The 15716-nt window shown below is 37.4% G+C and overlaps 1 protein-coding gene across 10 annotated transcripts in view; it reads right to left on the bottom strand.

Moving 5' to 3' along the window:
• TGFBRAP1 (transforming growth factor beta receptor associated protein 1) overlaps positions 1–15716 on the bottom strand; it is a 42466-nt gene that overhangs the window by 12045 nt on the left and 14705 nt on the right. For all 10 annotated transcript variants that reach the window (XR_012832818.1, XR_012832817.1, XM_075738868.1 and 7 more), the window contains 5 exons: positions 15302–15496; positions 14179–14333; positions 8454–8536; positions 1489–1830; positions 194–251 (listed from right to left, as the gene is read on the bottom strand). Coding sequence is in view for 8 of the 10 variants with exons in the window: in XM_075738868.1 (XP_075594983.1) it covers positions 194–251; positions 1489–1830; positions 8454–8536; positions 14179–14333; positions 15302–15496 (833 nt within the window). In the remaining 2 variants the exon portion in view is untranslated. The remainder of the gene's footprint in view (positions 1–193; positions 252–1488; positions 1831–8453; positions 8537–14178; positions 14334–15301; positions 15497–15716) is intronic.

Consider the following 15716-nt stretch of genomic DNA (forward strand, 5'->3'; position numbering starts at 1 on the left):
TCGTCAGTAAGGTCTTCAAGTTTTTCACATCTAGCATATTAATTTATTCAAGGAAGTCTTGGCATAAGTTTCCCTCATATATATACACATCACTACTTTGCAAACAGATAAATTAGCACCTCAGATTTTTATGTTGGAGGTAAACTGGCATATTGGAATGGTTTACAGATGACACTGAAAGCTTTATTCTAACCTGAAGTGCTGTAGCATCCTGACCATTGTAGTGATACAGAAGACCAAGGGCAAAATACCTGTATAGAAAGATAAAATTAATATTAAAGTTGCTAGATCTTTCCTACCAATTTTGTTATGGTTTGATTAGCACAGAATAACAAATAATCGCTTACAGTGGGATTTTTAGGTCACATGTACACAGCCATGTCTACACTTGAACAAGTGTCTGTAGGCCCTTTTTCAGAATCAAACAAGAAAAGTTCTGTCCTAGAAATGTGTCTGTGTCTCTACTGTCTCTAAGGCAATTTCTAGTTACTAGCTCCAAGTAAAACAAAGTACGTGTCAAATCACAGATAATTCCTACGCTGTTCTTTGAATTTTATATACAGACTCAACACACAGCTCCAAATAATAAATATTCCTCCAATAGTTAATCAGGTATCATTCAATCAAATTTTTATGATGCTTTTACTCAAAACTATCAGAAACATATTTTTTTTTCTTTACTGCAGCATGAAAGCAAGTCAGGCAAGGAAAAGCTCTGTACAGTGTCATTATGGAATTTTTTTTTGTATAATGTAATAAAAATAAAGCTGAAGTTTTGTAATGGCTGTTCTCATGGAACAATATTCTACCATTTACATTTGCAAAAGTTTGCCATGCAAACCATACTTACCAAGAGGATTTAACAAAACACACAAAATAAATCAAACCACCCTAAATCTAACCACACTTAAGGACTCTTCTTCACTACTGGAGTTGCTACTACTGCACCACACAATTTAAAGATTAAAGAAACTAAATCTAAGACAGAGACACTACCTACAACTGGAGTTTGTATTTTACACATTTACTATCTAGTGTTTCCTGCTTAATGACTAACAGCCAATTCTCCATTTGCTGGCATTTCCAATTTGAAGTCAATTGCAGTCATCTTAAGCAACATCCTTTTTATTCTGTCCATGTACCACTACTGCATCCATTCAACTCTCACATTGTCACAAGGGCAAACAAATCACCCTGGGTTTTTTTCCAAATCTAAACCAATCCCTTATTTTTGTGCTGGACACAGAAACTTTCAGGGAGAACTCTGTATTTACCAGCATAAGAGAGGACACATTTCCTTTACCTCAGACTGTTAATCAGTATCTTTTCACCAATATTTTAAAATGCTGACAAGTCAGGCCAAGTTGGTTTTTTGACCTGAACGCACAGAAACTACGAGGATCTGAACATGTTGCTCTAGAAGCCAGTAATATTTAAGACAATTTTCCCTCTGGTCTCAAAGATGCAATACTCAAAAAATCCACTCACTTTTTGTGCTTCTCCAGCCAGGCAGCACTATCTGTTAAAAGACAAAAGTTCTCTGAAACTAGCAGATCCAGAAGGCTTTCATGATTTGACTCTGCATACAGCTTGAGTAAAGCTGTGTCAATGTCTTCCTTGTAGCCATTTGCAACCTCAGTGCTGCGGACTTCATTCAAGTAACTCATGAGGAATCGTTTGCATTTTGTCATCTTCTCCTGGTCTCCTTGGGTCAGTTGGTTTAGGTCCGCGTACTCATGCAGAGGGGGATGAGATCGTATAAATGAAGAGGAAGTAGGCAACAGGAAGGGGTAGAGAGAGATCAGCTCCCGGACATCAAGCTGGCCGCTTCTGCAATTACAGTGTCAAACTAGATGAAGCAAAAAGAAAGAAAAAGTATACATAGGCACAAAAAAAAAACCATACTGGGAATGTGTGCACACATATGCTTACAGTCAGGACACTAACAGGTTGTCTGTTTCTGAGAGTTATTGCCTTCTATGCTAGAGAAAATATATTCAGAACAAATTTGGCATTTTTTTTGCAATTTCTGTCCAAACTTGATTATCGTTGTTCTTCCTCCTCTAGACAGTGAAAGCTCTGAGAATTCGGAGACTGGCCAGCCTTTTGCTTTTGACATCCCACAGCTGTTCTGCGACACATACAAAAATCAGCTGAATAGCCTTAGTGCAGTTCCCAGGACTGTCCTAGACTTCATTTATACATCACAGGAGCTAGTCTTACAACGGAGACAAAAAAAACCCCAAACAATTAAAAAAAAAAAAAGCAGTGAACTGTTTCAGGCAAGCCACAAAGACTATGCAAGTGTAATTCTGTAGAAAACAGAAACTTCCTGTAGAAAACTTGAGCTTTCAGAACATGTGTTTGGATGAGGAAAACATCTTCCCCAACCCTGAAATGCATCAGATTCCTCCTTCAGCTCATTTCTTAAGGAGGTTCTGAAAATGAACCATGGATACTGACTATGCATCCATCTCACAAATTAGTAGTAATCTATTCTATAGGCATGTGTCTTGTATGTATATCAATGTCAGATGCTATGGGGTGGCTTTTTCACTTGGCCTGTGAAGGGAGTCTGTACTTTATCCAGGAGCAGGTTGTAACATAGATATCCCCCACAAAACATTTTTATTTCAGCCTAGATTGAAGAAATTCCTCAAGCATTTGGAGAGTGCATGTTGTGACAGAAAAATAAAATGAGAAGATTTTTCACACATGGCAAATAACTCCCCAATTTTCACAGGTAGAACAACTCCTCCTCCCAGGCCTTGCGTTAGAAGAGCAAGAAATCAGCATTTACGTTTTATTTCACTGTCAAATTCATTATTCAGAATTCATCTTTAAAGATAAGAATTCCTGAAATGCAGGAGATACTGTTGCTGAAAAAAATCAAAAGTAATTGACAGTTCTCTAAAAGAAATCCTGTTTAGTTACTCTTTTGTGGCAAATAAAACTTTTTTTAAATAGTCCTGACCTATCTGGTGATCAGCAACCTGAAAAAGGACTTTCCCTTCACCAACTTGATTGAAAAGAATTCCAAAACCAAACAAGTTATAACCACAGAAATAGACGACACAGCAGATTTCTGCAGGCAATAAAGAGTGAAACATCCTCACAAGCAGGCTCATCCCTTCCCTACTGTTGTAAAGTAACTAAAGCAGTGGGGCATGCCCCGAGCTGTTCACTCCTTGCCAGAGACACACTTCCAAAACCATCCAGGAAATATGAACTAGTAAGAGGAATCACCATGGCAACACCTATTTAGAACTTTAAAAAAATTTGTTTAGGACAGTAAATACTGTCCTTTGGCTACAAAATCTACACTAGAAGAATGAAATTCTGGGAGATATCAGCAACAGCAAATTTAAAAGCAGCAAGTATCCTGTTCCAGAACCTAGTGACTGCAAAGCATGGGAACAGCAACATGAACAATAGAGGACCACAAAAGAGAGAAATCCGAACATGGGAAGCCTTCCCGTAAGGAGAGGTTTGAATAACAAGTTTCTCTGATTTGTGTTTTTCAGGCAGTAGGAGCTCTGTGTATGTCTACACTAGAAAGGCCAGCCTCTAACCAAGAGTAAAGTGTTCATCTCTACTTTGCAGATTTCTGCAAGTGAAATTTCCTTTTAATCCCTCTTTTCAGACTTGATATTTGGTTTTGAAATTCTTAGATCTACATGATGATGTAACTCACAAGTAGATGAGGACTTCTTTTTAAGAGGCAGAATAACCAAGAAGTAGCAAGTTCTGTCAGTGGAGTGACCTCATGGTTCAAAGAGCATTTGGTCTTTCAGTATGAACTTATTACAGTGACCTAACTGCAGCTTTGGCTAGTCCAAAGTAAACTAGTAAGTTTAAAACTTGAGGTCCACCAGATAAAATATATTACATGAGATGTATTACACTAGAAAATTAACCCTATTTAAAGAAAGAAGACATCCCCTCCACCTCCCGCCAAGGTTCTTCACTGATTTTGTAACAGAAGCTAACCCATAACTTGAATAACATCAACAGTCTATTTAAAATTAGTGCAGAAGCAAGAAGTCTTGATAAATCTGCAGAAATTCAAGTATAAGCGTTGGTTCCCTTGCTGGCTACACTGTCAAGTATTTGGAGATGGCCTAAGCTGAGATGGAGACTATAACTGTGGAGATGGATGAAGAAGTTAAAAATGCTCTATTTAACATGCCACTTTTAATAAGTTTTAAAACATTTTCCAACTTCTACAGTAGCTTCTGCATCTGTTCATTTTACCGTCCAACTTTTCCTAGATAAGAAAGTAGTCAACTACTTCACCTCTGAACTTCATGGATTCTGGTCTTAATGACCATCTCCTTCCAAAAGAAGAATCAAAACCAGTTTCCAACACAGTCTAGCCCAAACCCTGGGCTGTGACTCACCAGTGGTTCTCTCAGCAGGTCTGACTCAAGCTCATGTTGTACAGTTTTGCTCTCCCCACAGCAATGGTAACCGGCAATTAAGTAGCCTCCTCAAAAGCACAGAATCCTCCAGAACAAACTTCTTCAGAAAAACACCAAATACTAAACAATGACTCCACCTGCATGAACAGTTAACGTTCATCTCAAGGCTTATGGCTCCTGGGATCTGTGGAGGCCTTTTGGCTTCGGCTCTTTCTACCACATTTGGAGGAAACAGTTTAGGAGCAGCTATAAAGGACCTCATCTCCCTTGAAAGCCAGATTTGAGTCTTCAGCTTCTAGCATCTCAGGTTTAGCAAAACATAGCTAGCAACTTATTACAAAGTAGAAAACAAGCTCTTAAGACAAGTCAAACTGTCAATGTTAAGAGGCAACCTCCCTTTGAGTAATCCTGCATTAGATCATTTCAGGCTTCATATATACAAACATGAAGAATCTACAAGTTTTCAGGAAACTTAGGTCTAAATTCAGACCCCTAAATTTACAGATATCAGAGATGTCAAAGAAGTCTACATGATTTAGCGGTTTTGCCTAGATCCCACTAGCTGTAATAGAAGCTTATATTCTTGCATCACACTTAAGATGCAAATCTCACATTGTGTCCTACTACTTATGTCTCCAAGTATAAATACCAGCAATTTTTTAACCTTTCCAGCGTAGGACAGATTTTAGCTATAAGTCTTGCTATAGCCTTTCCCAGGTGAGACAACACTGTGAAGAGAGTCAACATTCTGATTTGTTAAAAAGAACAATAAAGTTTAGAAAAGTTCCAGTGCCTGGCATGTCAGATTGTAAGCAACATCCAATCAGTGAAAGGACATAACCAAACACACTGGAGAGAAATGGTTTCACTGTGACAGCTACCAACATCTCAGCAAGACATCTAGAACCCAGCAAACAGCCTGCTAAACATTGCTGTTTGGTCTAGCTGCGTGTGAGCCTCCAACAATAGCAAAATGAAATAGCAGTAACATATATATCACGTAACACAGTCACAAATCTGTTCTTGCTTATAACAGAATTTGTCAGGCCAAAGAAGCCCTGCTGTGACATCTCACTCAGTTTAACTGATTCAGCTAAAAAAAAGTTCTCCTCCCTTTGTTGAGCTATTTGAGTTTCAATAAAGCTACCACTTCCTCTTTGTCAACCTTCTTCAGTATTCAGAAGTATCAGTAAAACCAAAAGGAACTTAACAGGAAAGTATTCCACTTAAAAGTTTCAGTATTTAAGAACTATGAAATTAAGCATAAGTTATAACTATATCTTGACAAGGTTATCCAAGAAGATTATTGATGCAAGAAGCGACCTTTAGTCCAATATAATAATTTCCCCCTGCTAGCCAGTAACTGACAGGTATTTTCTGTGGAACTTCATAGGTGGTCAGAGGTAGGTCCACATCACACTAAGTTCTTGGAGGTACTGTTGCCACTTCTTTTACTGCTAAATCTATCTTTTCTCAGATAGGTAGCAAGTTTTCCTTTGTCATTTTAAGACTGAAGTTACTTCTGACTAACGCTAGCTTGAAACACTTGCAGAGCAACACATGGAGATGGGAGGAAGTGGTTGCACAGACTGCCATTATCTTTCCAATTTTTCTTCCAAGCATCAGTAAGTCTAAATGAACAAGTCTAACATCAAGGGCATAACCAGATAATACTCAAACTGAGTGTGTTCACCAGGGCTGAAAAATCAGGGAACCTGGATTTCATAAGGAGTTTTTCAGAGTCACCAAAATACTCTGAATAGCTTGTTGTCCAGGTTTTGACTGAGAGAGTTAATTTTCTTTCTAGTAGCTGATTAGCGCTGTGTTTTGAATTTAGGATGAGAATAATGTTGATAACACACTGAAGTTTTTAGTTGCTGCCAAGCAGTCAAGGACTTCTCAGCTTCTCATAGTGGCCTTCCAATGAGAAGGCTGGGGGCAGCCAAGAATCTGGGAGGGGACACAGCCAGGACAGCTGACCCAAACTGGCCAAAGGGATATTCCATACCATGTGGCATCATGCTCAGTATATAACTGGGGGATGGGCCAGGAGGCAGTTCAGTTCGAGAACTAGCTGAATATCAGCTTCAGCTGGTGAGCAATTGTGCTGTGCATCACTCATTTTGTATATTCTTTTATCACTACTATTATTGTCTTCCTTTTCTGTTGTATTAAACTGTCCTTACCTCAAACCACAAGTTTTACCTTTTTCTTTTTTCTTTTTGATTCTCTCCCCCATCACACGAGGGTGGGGAGCGAGCTAAGGGCTACGTGGTTGTTTTAGCTGCCTGCCGGGTTAAACCATGACACGTATATGACTGGCCAGAAGAAAAGCACAGAAAACTTATCTTTGCTTTCTCACCCCCAGCAGACTTCAGCAATTCATGAACAATTCTGTTTTGGAGTTGCAGCTTTTAGAGGAAGGGAACACCCTGGGATTCCGACTCAGCTCCAAAATTCATGCCTGGACCGCACATTTTCTTGTGAAGCATATTTCTTTCTATAGAGAGAAGCTCCCACAACCCTGTTCATTAAAGCTCATTTGTTAGACTGCTAGGTGGACAGAGGCTACATAAGTGATCTCAGCTCCTTCCACAAGGTGCTAGAATTCCTTGCAGGTTACATTTCCCCCTTTTCACTGGGTTTTTAAAAGATACTCAGGCTACTATCAGCAAGGCAGGGCCCCCAGAGTAGACCACACAGAGAATTGCTGCCAGGCAGGATGGAATAAAGTGAAAGAAAAAAAGTTGCAGTTGAAGTGTCTGCCATAGTCAAGACAGCTGCAGAGCTATACAGTTCTGGCCACCTAACCACATCTAGACAATGGAGACATTTTATAGCCAGTACAACCTCAACAAGCTATTTTACCAAAGCTGGCCACACTGAAAAAAACCTGAAAAAAGTCCACTGGAAAGCCACACGGAAAGGCTTTGTGGGAATTTTGTAAAGGATTCCTAACTATGTATAGCTTGTACTTCTACTTCAGCTACACAGCAGCGATTCAGTCTAGTGTTTGGAAGATTACCAGGAGGAGAAAGACTGCAAGTTGCTCACTAATGACAACAATGACAAGGTAATATAGGAGGTGGTTGTGGGCAAAAAAACTTGTCATTAAATGCTATTCAGGCCTTTCCTGTCATTCACGAATTTTTACTCAGTGTACACTGCCCATTCAAGCCCAGTGTCTCCTGTTATCCTGGTGAGCAGGAGGCAAAACGGAGACGTTCCTCAGTAGTAATATTCGCCAATGCTTTATTTTTCTTGATACATTTCCATAAACCCAAGGACAATTTTCTTCCTATACCGTATGCACCTACAACATACAGCAAATTGTCTAACCTTAATCCTATTCCATAGACTCTAAACTGATTTAAAGTGAATTTCAGCAGATAACAAGGATAGTTATTTTATGTGGTCAGCATGGATCACACTAGCTCTGGACAGCACCTCATCACAGAATGAGGCAAGGCTAGCAGAAATGAAATTATCAGGTAAAATAAAGGTAATGAGCAGCCTTTTTTTTTTTTTTTTTAATGAAAGTGGAGTACCAAGGTCAATTTGTAAACAAATGACTGCTGAAACAGCTAAATTGGGAAGGTTAGTACAGACTTCAAGAACAAATAATCTGTCTTCTGGAAAAGGCCTTGCAGAACAAGTGTTAAAACAAATTCAGTATCAGCATCCTCAAAAAAAAAAATAGTGCAATTGTGTTAATAATATTTAAATTGGCACTTCTTGTTACTTGACCTTCATGGGCATAAAGTAAAAAAAATCTCCACATATACAACGCTCAGATTACAAGATTACAGCCTTAATGCTACTGTATGTTAGCACACCAAAAAATCAGTTGCATTAACTCTTCAGTTATAAAGTTGTTTCAATATTACTGTTTTTACCCCCAACAAAACCATTTTATCACAGTGAACTCATATCTGCATCAAAAAACATTCAAGCAACTACGTTTTTAAAACCAAGAACACTAACTTCTCATTTAAAGAAAATAAATTAATAAATTTCTTGTCACACAATTACCTGAAGAGTTCTTTTGCTTCAAGGAACTGAAGCTGTGCAAACTGTATAAAACCTGCTTGCTGCAGGATTCGTTTGTACATTACCTATGAAAGAGAAGGGGGGGAAAAAACGTTTATTATATTTATAAGGAGTTATTTACATAGTGCTAGCCACTACTGCAATAACTACCTGCCAAAACCAACAAACACGTGATCTTCAACCAGACCTGTCAAGTTACATGCAAAATAAAGCCTTGATCCTCTACATTTTAAATTCTATGTACCTGAATATACTGAATCTGCTGCCCAGACTCATTTTCTTACACAAAAGTGTGTGAACACAACACTGTTCAGGAGTACTTACTAAAAGCAAAGTCAACAAATACCAAGTTTAAGTTTTCTTATTCAAATAATGACTTATCTGACATCAGTCTGACTTGCCTCAAGTTTTTGCTCATGTACTTGCAAAGGAGAGGGCCAATGGTCACCTTTGAAGTTCCCAGTAATTCAGATTTAAACTCAAGGGTCCCACTTGACCACATGCAGCCAACTTTCTCCCCGTCTCACCTCACTTCTCGAGCAACCTTGCTGCTGATTCTTATAGTCTGATCCCCATGTGATGACCACATTTCTGACTTTCTGCCAGTTTTTTTGTTGTTGTTGAATAAAGATACTTCCAAGGCAGTTCAATTTATCCAATATGCAGTACATTATGCAATGTACATAAAAATATAGTTAAAAGAGAAGCACAAGTAAACCATATGAAAAACCTATGTGTTATTAAGTTTTAGTCTTAAGATCATGCCTAGACAGAAGAAAGTTTACAAGAAGTTCACCAGAAGAACATAAAACTACTTCAAATGCTAGGTATTTAATCTGAACGGTCAATTAATTACCACCAGACTAAATGACACTCTTGGGCCCAGAATATTTCCAACAGCAAAAGAGAACTACTAAAAGCAAGGAACCTAAACCGTGCTCTGCAAAGCATCCACCATTTGCGACAACACTGGTATTCTGCAAATACATCTAGCTACATCCGCATGCTCTCAGTTTTTCCCTTCAACTTTCCCACGCATATACAGCTTTCTAATGTTTAACATTGTACATGAATGCTGCTGTTAATAATAGACTCCCATTTTCAATGAAAATACTCAGAGAAACTCCAAGACATTCAGCATGCATTCCAGGCAGGAATTGCTAGAGAGTGTCAGGCCTCAAGTAGGGTAGACTGATACTCTAATCCGTGATTTTTCACCCTGATTAAAGATTGTGGATCTACCAAGAGAAAAGCTTGGCTTAAATCCGTTTAGTCTGTGCATGCTTCACTAATGGATTATCTTAAGGAAGTACTTAATCTTGATCATTAGCAAGCCATTAAAACCTATTTATTTGTACCATTGTGAGACTTTTCTTGCCTGGCCAGTGTGGGGGAGAGAAGTGGAACCAGAGGGAAATGCTATCTGGCACACCTTTCCAGACAAAAGTAACAATATAAAAGACCAATACTTCATGACATCTTTACATTAATTAATGTTACTATGCTTTATATCCAAGTGTACTAATTCAAAATAGTTAGCTAAAGCTAAAAGCGAATTTAATTGCAGTAATAAAGTAAAACTACCTCAGGTGATTAATCAAACATCCAAAATATTTTGGATTTACAATTGTGTTATTACACCAATAAATGGTTATCTGTGAACTGATGAACACCCATCTGGTCACATTCTTAAAGATGTTGGTAAAGGATTTCAATCTGCAACTATCTGCATCTTGTGGCACCAGAAAAACTTCAAAATCTAGCCCCAGACTTTCCAGGAAGGGTTGAAGTACAAACATTCCTCACCCTGCTAAAGAAATTAGTATCAAAAGTAGGGGTACTTTTTTGAAGTCTGGTTTCAATCTTTGCAACGGAGCGACCACTAACATTTATATATTTAGTGAATTAGGATATTGGAATTAAGTTTGAATTGATCCAAGACACTGAAAATACTGCTTTAATTGTACAGCTTAGTCTGTACTGCAATCTTTTCAACTAGAAGTTGAAAAGAGCTTGTTGATGGTGTAAGTACAGGCCCAAGGAATCAGTTTTAAATTTGAACTGATTAAGTGGTATTCATTTTCATTTAAATGTTGACATATCTTCACTTGTCCCTTAAAGCCACGCAACAAAGAAAGATGTACGATGTCTACAGACAGACACTTTCCCAGCTTTTTGAAGATGCAGTGATAGGATAGGGAGTACTCAGGCTGATTTTTAGTGAACAAGATAAACACTAGACATTAAGATGTCCTGTGGTAAAGATTATGGAAACATTGGAAAATTTAATATTCTCTCTTTCTCACAGGGTTTTAAAAATGGGCTAGACCTATAGAGTTAACTTTTGTTTATGACAGAAAAACACATCTCGAGTTCTTCCAGATCCATTTGCCACAATAGGCTTCTTTTAAAAATGTACTAAGTTACACCCAGCCAAAATTCAACACATTGTTTATTCCCAGATCATTTTAAAGAACCACCATAGGACTTGAAGTGTTTTAGGCAAACGCTATATTGTTGACTGAATTCACATTAAAAAACTAGCTACAAAAACATGAAATGAGATTTATATTAATTCATAACTGAAAGAGTGCTAGAAAACAGAAAGATGACTGCTGAAGCTGTGATAGCTATAGTAAAGCCTTCTCTCAATTGCTAGAAAAATGCTTTCTAAAATGGTCAGAATTACCAACTAGATTGCCAAAAAGATTTTTTCTAGAAAGTCACTGTGGCTTTTTGGTCAGGTTTGAGTGCAGTTAATGTTTTTTTGAAACTAAAAGGAAATGAGAATTAAAAAAAAAAAAAAAAAGAAAAAAGAGAGATACCTATGCAAGATGTGTGTCAATCTAACCAAGGTCTTCACTACCATCAACCATGATTTCTGCAAACTTCAGCTGTCCTGAAAAATTAATAAGTAGTATTCAGTCATTTCATGGTAGCATGGTAGAAAGGCCTTTGTATTCTTCTACCAAAAAATTATATCCAGCAAAGCCATCTCTTTGCAACACTTTTGCTTAGTGTTTTTTATCTAGCAGTAATTCTCGATACCCAATGACAAAGGAATTTTCATCTCATATGGCAGAGAAAAATTTGCAGTCTGCAGGGACCACGGGTTAAATAACAGGTTAGAGCTACTGATGCAAATAACTAAATATTGGCTGTACAAAGAATTCTGAGAGTACAGTACTTTATTGTTTCAATCCCACTATCATTCCGCATGTATTTATGCTGATATAATACTGCTGATATAAAGACAGAGAGCACGCACCTGTGCGTGCATGCAATGACACTGCAGTATTGAACCGTAGGAAAAAAAACCCCGTATGTCGCCAAGAACTGTCTTACAATGGTGTGACTGAGTTCAACTCACACATAAAGTGGTAACAGCCATTGCAAACTGCAGAAATTAAAGCAGTATGTGGAAAAGGGGGCACTATAGTACAGGTAGCAGACAATTACTATCACTCTTCTGTATGGATAAATTATAGTGGCTGGATCAAGTGTCTTCATGCCAAACCTATGCATTCCTCCCCCTGCTTGTATAAAATGGCAAAATAAGGCCTTGAAAGTGTCAGCTACTCAGGAATCAGTAAAGCTTGCACAACAGACATCCGAAGATATCTATTAGAAGATACCTATTATCTATCTAATATCTATTATCTGAAGATCTCTCTTAGACAGGAGTTAGAAAGGAGCGACAATGTGATCAGTTAAAGTACACCAAAAAAATGTTGCAAAAGACACATGGTAAGGCATGTAATTTAGTTGAATTTCATTTGATTTATATTATGTGAGACTACAGTAAAAGAAAGTCCCGATGTGCTTGTAACAAACCTGTAATGACAGCATTAAGTATCAGAGGCACAAAAGAAAGCAAGCTCAACGTGTTACATTTCCAACTACAGATAAGGTCTGAAAAATTGGACTAACATCTCAACAACAAGGCCAAGTTGAGTCATTTTAATATGAGTTAGTAGGAGACTCCATCAATTTAAGCTGGTTAATATCAGTTTGCAAATATAGCCCAGAACTAGAACAGGCTATTTTGCTTGAAAGTCATGTTTTCTGTTTTTCAGCTGTGGCATTGACTGAAAGTAACTGAACATCCTTAAAAGCACATTAAGTTAGAAAAAACTTACATCATTCTTGGAAACAGTAACTTCAGGAAGACAGAAATTCTGTGTGCATAAGGTAAGTGTGAACAAAAAGTAACTTATCCCAAAGACAGAAAAATCCTAAATGCAAGAAAATTTAGGAGGAATAAGATTCTTAATCATGTATTTTAGAAAATGAATTGCAGTTCATCCTGTGGCAAACCACACAAAGACATCTTCCACACTAAATCTACATAAACTGGAAAGAAATAATTGGAGAATTAGAGGTCATCATACATAGAAGATGTTGATTAGATCAGGCATCCTGTTGTCACAGCAGGATTTTGGTTTGCTTCTTTAAACAGATTGCAAAGGAAAAGATGGAAGTGCAGATGCAAAGCAAAACATGTTGGAAACTGAACTCTGTATTTGCCTAAATACTTTTCATGTTCAAGTACTTCCAGATAGTTGTACCTTAGCAAAAGAATGGAAACACTTCTCTGGCCAAGCTTTTTTACTTCCAGCAGCCTCCCAGCTGTTCATTCAACGGAGGAGTTAAGGATCAAAATGAAAGCTGATACAAGTTTCATTTCATTTAATGACTGGTTTTCAAGCGCCTTGACCAAAATTTAAATGACAAGGAATTAGAAATGTCTTGATTTTTTTTTAAATAATTAAAAAAAATATCCTGACAGAATGAATCATTTTGGACCACTGCAATTGTGTAATTTCCACAGTCATGTTCCAAACTTTACATCTTCCTAAACAAACTGAAAGTAATGCAAACAGATACTATTTTAATGGCAACAAAATGCTCCAAAGTATATTAAAAGAAACAAATCAGATTTTCTGCAGGTTACAGATCAAACTTTGCTTTTAAAAAGGAAAGAAATCAAGTCAAATAGTCATTCACCTACTTGGTGAGTAGAGGTTTCATGCTACTTTTTCCAAGTTTCAGTTTCTCAATGACATATAGGAATAAATACAGTAGAAAAGGTAATATAAACCAGAGGTAGAAGGAAATGAGTACAAATCTCTAATCAACGAGTTACTAAGATACTTTGTCACACAGAAATCTTATACATTCAGCTACACACCAGTACAAGCACTACTTGTGTAACTTTGGAAGTAGGACATACTTGCTTTAGATTTCCCATCACTTAACTTCAAAGTTGTACTACCGTGGAGTTTAGGATATGGTGAGAATCTCTGACTAAAAAAAAAGTAAAACCTAAAAATTCCGATTTGAAATAAAGTATACTTTTTTGAATAGCAATAGCAAATATAACTGAACCTAGTACTAAGGAAGCATAGCAGTGGATTTGCTATCACTAGTTTTTCAGTTTTGTTTCAATTTTTTCAAGTCAGACACTTGAAAAAAACAACTCCAAAAAACCAGCAGAACAACAGCAATCAACCCTGCTAACATCACAGCCTTTACAACCACAAGTCAATTCAGCAGCACATCTATTTCCTCAGGCTGAAACCATAAAAGGTATTAGATTTCTCTTCAATGTAGATTCCTCCCCCACCTTCTCTAGTCATTTGACCATTGGTATACACAGCCCCACTGTGCAATTTATATTTTCATGAAAATTAAAGGAAAGACAGACCTGAAATTTCTCTTTTGGAATATTCCTTCTAGCTCCTTTTGCCAGAACAAGGGCTTCTTCCACTCTGTGGCTAGCTAGAAGATCCTGAATCTGTTTTTCCAAAGGTAGTGGCACCAAGATATACACTCCCTTATTAGTAGCAACAATCACCTTTCCTGTACAGAGTAAACAGACATATTCAGTTTACATTCTCTACAAAAAAACACATTTCAGAAATAAGCTTTAAGATTTACTATTTAAGATACAAGAACCTAAACAGCGTTAAAGTTCTAAACCTCATCTTTATTGTTACCATATTCACTAGATAGCATAGTTTACCTGTAAATTACAGCTCAAAAAGACAGAGATAATGGTAAATTTATTTATTTACAGGAGATTTTGTTCCACTCTGAGTAAGTGAAACTGGCTATAATCTCTCATGACGAACTAAGCTGTAAAGGCCACCAGTGAAACTATTGCCCAGATTCCAGAGAATAAGGACTTTTAACAGCCAGATACTTCCACAGGCTTACATTAGAAAATTTTAAGCTGTACGTGAAAAGTAGCAAGTAACATACAGTTTGTAGTGCTAGAGTTTGTAGCTCTCCTGGAAAAAAAAATCAATGCAATGAATTCCACGCTAAGGTGTTCTTAATTGAAGAATAGATCAAAAGAATTTTTTGTATGTTTTATTTAACAATTCTTTATGAAATGTCCCCTTTTAAACCTCTTACACAGATATTTTAGAAAGGAATACAAAATAACAATTTTTAAGATGTTAGAACTGTGTCAGGATAGCCGCTGTGAGCCTGTAGCTCACAATTACTGACTCATTGCATTAAATTAACATTGCTCCTTTGAAAGAAATTAAGTTACAGGAAAAAGCTCTAACCCCACAGACAATTAACTCGACAATTAGAGCACATTTAATGAGCATACAGTTTGTTAGAAACATGGAGTTTTGGATGACTGAAGTTTTCTTAACATAGTCTGCAGGAATCTATTCAGGAAAGCATTTGCAATAAAAGTTTCAACAGTTAATGTGCTTGCTAGACATTTTGTTTAAAAAGCACACTGAAGTGACTGCGACCACAGTGGTGGCTGTTTCAGAATTACTGATGCAAAAAAGTGTCCTTTTTAATACCTTCAAAGTCCTGTAGAATGTGACCTTCTTTAAAAGGCAGGGTTTGCTTTTGCTGCTGGTCCAACATGCTGTGCACGGTAATGAACTCATCATCGAGAGCAACCACGTAAGGGAAGCACAAAGCTGCTCCAATCACATTCTCTGACCAGTGCACAGGGGCACGCTGTGAAATGCCATCTACAGTTGCAAACATGCCTACAAAAAGGGAAAAACAAAGCTTGAGGCTCATGCTAGTTGAAGACTTGTTTTCTTCATACAAAGCATGCGTACAGAAATAAAAAGTCTCAGAAGAACAGGTGCAGTACCAGGTGGTATGACAACAGCACATCACACTTCCCTGGACCTTACAGACCTGTTGGTTAGTTCAGGGTTTTTTTTTTTTTTTCCTTTCTCCTTCACCACAGAAACAGACAAC

The sequence above is a fragment of the Balearica regulorum genome, chromosome 1 (assembly GCF_011004875.1).
Source record: "Balearica regulorum gibbericeps isolate bBalReg1 chromosome 1, bBalReg1.pri, whole genome shotgun sequence".
NCBI lineage: Eukaryota > Metazoa > Chordata > Aves > Gruiformes > Gruidae > Balearica > Balearica regulorum.